A 4649-nucleotide genomic window follows, 5' to 3' on the forward strand; every position below is an offset into this window, starting at 1 on the left:
TAAGCAGTTCCTGATCATTCATGGACATCTTCCTTAATCTACACTCCAATTAAACTCTGAAACATCCATTAACGCATCCCGAACTCGCGTAATCATCCATGTGCTCCAAATTACCCTGAAAAATCATAAGCATTATACAAAATAATCACGAAACACAAAATACATAATAATAAGTGGAGGTTAGTTAGCATTTTATGACAAAATACCGACGAAATCGTGCTAAAAGATGCATATAAAATGCATCTAACAAACCTCCCAAGCTTAGAACTTACTTGTCCTCGAGTAAGGAAAGGATAAACATGGTAATCAAAATAGAGAGCAAGGGCAGTAAAGGAATAAACTAGACACACTAACAACCAAAGGAAAAAGCTAACTACAAGAACAATAGAAAATAAACTAAACAAGAAATAAAATATGCATGCAAAAAAAATGAATAATGAATGAAAATAATATGAAAAGGAGAAACGAACAACTAAAATTAAACATGCTTCTTTCTATTTTTTGTTATATATATTTTTTAATACGATCAGACTTTACATTGAAATAGGGCTCCAATCACTAACTCCAAACCAACCATACTGCTACCTTTCATGTATCACAAACTCCCAAAGTGAGGAAGACCACGAAACAATGTAGCCCAATAGTCCAACCCTAGTTTTATTTAAACTTTATATATTAATTAGATTTACGAGCAAAAATCCCACAGTCCGGATCTCATGTCCTTAAGGCTAGATAGGTAAGAATCAGAATCGATTCATCCTTAAGAACCCAACATAACCAAATTAGCTTTTGCTAAAGCAGCAAGGGCCAACCCTTGTAGGAGCCCGAGCTCTATGCTTTCACTTTTTCGAAAACCACAAGTATCATATCACAAAGTTCGTAATTCATTAATGTAACTTTGAAACGGCTTCTAACTTGATTGAACTTTGATTTGTACTTCATTTCGAGTTTGAATTCTTCAATCTCCTTTTTTTTTGGAATTTCTTGAAATTTCTTCAATTGACCACTTGAAATTGTCGATTTGGGTATTGGGTATAATGTTGTACCCGTTTTTCTTTCTTTGACAATGTGGATCTGATACTTAAGCTATCTGTCACCACGAGGGTAACGCGTCTCAACAAATAAGGTCATGTCATGTGGGTCCAAAGTTGTCGATAAAGATTCTTTTTAAACATTCAAAAGCAAATCATCCTAAAGTTGTTATTACCGCCCACAAAACAGTACACCATTTGTTTTTATCTAAGGTTGGGGTCTCGAATCATGGGGTCTTGGGTCCCCTAGTTATGACAACTGATTCTACACTTCCAATAACAATCACGTCGCTTCAGATTTTTTTCATTTTTAAATCTCAATAACCCACTTCACAGAGCTATTGTATGTAAAGAGTGTGAACACCTCATATATATATATATATATATATATATATATATATATATATATATATATATATATATATATATATATCTCATGCAAATGCAAAATGCAGCTAAATGAAAATATATTTTTTAGAAAAACTAGGAAGAAAATAAAATAAAAACTAAGAACATAGATGAAAAATGTTTTTGGATTTTTTTAGAAAAAGTTTTTACAAAAGGATAACAAATCCCTTCCCCAAGGTTAAAACGAAGCATTGTCCTTAATGCTTAGGGAGGAGTGGAAGACGACTACTCTAGCGAGGATGGGAAACGACGGAAGAACTCGTCGTAGAAATCGGTAAAGTCCTCGTGATGACCTAAAACCTCGTCACGATACCCAGAAACCTGAGTGCTATAAAGCTGATAATCGAGGTGGAGACTAGTCATAGTTTACTGAAGAGCAGCAATATCCTGGTGGTGGTCAGACCACCACAACGAATGGCACCGCCAGTGCGAAGGTGTAAAACTTTGTGGAATCTTCTGATGATTAAATCACAAAAATGAGGGTGGTACGATTCGGTGACCATGCACCATAATATAAAACGTTCGGCTTGCCAAATTTAGTAGTCTCAACCTGCACGTAAATAATATTGCAAATAAATTTCAAAGCGATTTTTAGAACTGGATGGACAATGTTGGTCTGAACGGATTGGGACGACTCGTAATACTCCAATCCGGTAATCGAATTCCAAAATTGCACACGTCAAAAGAAGGTGCAGGTTCAAATAACTTGGTGATGGGTGTGCGGAAAAATGTACACAACTGGTCGTTGTGGACAGAGTGTGGGGTACGCAAACAACGAAAAGCAACATTTCCCTCTTGGTTGACTTTACTGAGGGTAACCAGGAACTCTCAAGTGAGTAAAGGACAGGTAGGGAAATCCATAGATAAAAGACGCTCTCAACCAATATTGGAAAAAAAAACACAAACACCATCGTAGATATGGAGTTTCCGCATTAATGTCCGGCTGGGGGAACAGACCTGCGGTAGAGTCTCTCGTTCTTGAAGCTACTGAAAATAGTCTACTGCAGCCTGGGAGCCTAAATCTAAGGTCACATTGTCCACCTGGACGGTGTACGATGGCTCCAGAGTGTCAACATTTCTATGCGAACGGGAAGGTCTAGGAGGCATCTTTCTAGAGAAAAATTAGGACAAATTTGGCACAATTTCTAGATAATCAATTTTGAAGCCAAAATAAAATTTTCTAAATACTCCCACAGCGGATACGAAAGCCTGCACAAGTATATAACAGAAACAAAAGTGTTCAGTTTCAGAAAGAATATAGCTGACTGCGAACTGAGCAGCAATATATTATTTGCGTCTGAATAATTCTTGAGTTTTGAAATTCCGTTCGGATGAACCTCTTCTGAATTGTACCCGGGGAAAATGTTTCAAGTTTTCGGGACCTGTAGAGTGATAACGGAGTGTAGACCTGAAAAAGAAACTCACCAAACTTCAAATTTCAAAATGAAGAAAAAGAGATTTTTAAAGAATTTCAACCGTGAAATCATGATTTTGTTACCGTAGAGATGTAGTAGAAGTAAAATAGAAGAGATTGGTACATTTTTTTGCTTGATTTGGATGAAAAACAAGTGATTTATGTGACTTTTGATGAGAGAAATCGAAAAAACTGAAACTTATAATGAGAGTTTTTGAGTTATGGTGTGTGTCAAATGAGTTGTGACTTGTATTTATAGGAAAAACCAAACCTACGATCGCATATGGAGAACCTACGATCACAACTTTTTAATTTTTTTCAAAAATCAACTTCTTAAAGATACACTAACGTACAGATGCGATTTTTCTAAAACATGCGATCGCATGTATAGAACCTGTGATCACAGGTTGGGCAAAATTTGTAGTTTTCGTTGTAAAAAGACACGAGGATGTTATATTTTTAAACAAAAAAAACATGCGATAGCATATACTTTTTTTTTTTGTCAAAAATCGTTCCAAACATCCTCGATGATCTCTTCCGACCCAAAAAATACAACCTACGATCGCAAGGACTGGACCTGCGATCGCATGTACAACAAAAACTGATTTTCTTCAAAATTTTGCAAATTCTCTCTGTTCCTTTTTGTATGAAAAGAACAATTAAATTAAAAAGAGACGACCTACGTAACTAAAAACACCCAAAATTTGAAATTAAGTTGCAAAAACAAAAACAAAAAACAAACGCCCGGGTTGCCTCCCGGTAAGTTGCCCGTTTTTACTGTCGTTGGCTCGACATTGTTACTTGGTTTCCTAAATTAAGGTAATTCGGGACCTCGACTACCTCCACTTCCTCATCCGTAACTTGAAACCCTTCAGAACATGATTTGAGATGATTACCATTAATCTTAAGAATCTTTCCTGTTTTTTCACTCTTTATTTCTATGGCACCATGATCAAACAAGTTAGTAACAACAAAAGGTTCCACCCAACGAGACCTTAATTTACCATAAATAAGTTTGAAACGAGAATGGTATAAGATTACCTTCTGACCGGTAGTGAATACCTTTCGTGAGATCATCTTGGTGTGAAAATCTTTTGTTTTCTCCTTATAGATTGCTTCGCTCTCGTAAGCATCGTTCCACATTTCTTCTAACTGCTGGATAACCCACCTTATTTTCTTACTATCTTTATGCATGCTCATATTCAAGTTTTTGATAGCCCAATATGTTTGATGCTCTAATTCAACTAGTAATCGACAAGGTTTTCCAAAAACAATGCGATATGGTGACATACTGATAGAAGTCTTGTATGCTGTCTGGTGAGCCCATAACGCATCATCTAATCGAATACTCCAATCTTTATTGACCGGATAGATAGTTTTCTCTATAATTCCCTTGATCTGTCTGTTTGAAGCTTCAACCTGCCTATTTGTTTGCAGGTGATATGTTGTGGATACTTGATGTATGACACCATATTTCTTGAGAGCTGCTTCAAGGGTGCGGTTGCAGAAATGCATACCCGATCACTAATAATGGCTTTCGGTGTCCCAAACCTAGCAAATATGTTTGTATTGACAAAATCAAATACAACCATTAGCATCATCTATTCATGTAGCTTTTCCTCGACCCATTTAGATACGTAATCCAAAGCAAGTAAGATATACACAAACCAAAAAGATGGCCGAAACGGACCCATGAACTCTATACCCCAAACGCCAAATATTTCACATAATAAGATTAGCGTAAGTAGCATTTGATTCTGAGATGTCAAAACACCAAATCATTTGGCACCTTTCAC

At 36.3% G+C, this 4649-nt stretch overlaps 1 protein-coding gene across 1 annotated transcript; it reads right to left on the reverse strand.

Annotated features, from left to right (window-relative positions):
- Positions 1 to 3627: 3627 nt before the first annotated feature.
- Positions 3628 to 4368, reverse strand: LOC145040766 (uncharacterized). Its single transcript, XM_078988664.1, has one exon. It carries the CDS (start codon positions 4366 to 4368, stop codon positions 3628 to 3630), a length of 741 nt encoding a protein of 246 aa, XP_078844790.1.
- Between the last annotated feature and the right edge of the window lie 281 nt (positions 4369 to 4649).

The sequence above is a fragment of the Lactuca saligna genome, chromosome 4 (assembly GCF_052625555.1).
Source record: "Lactuca saligna cultivar CGN05327 chromosome 4, ASM5262555v1, whole genome shotgun sequence".
Lineage (NCBI taxonomy): Eukaryota > Viridiplantae > Streptophyta > Magnoliopsida > Asterales > Asteraceae > Lactuca > Lactuca saligna.

Excerpts from the sequence above, each read along its gene's own strand:
- LOC145040766 (XM_078988664.1), bottom strand. The coding sequence starts at position 4,368 with ATGCATTTCTGCAACCGCACCCTTGAAGCAGCTCTCAAGAAATATGGT.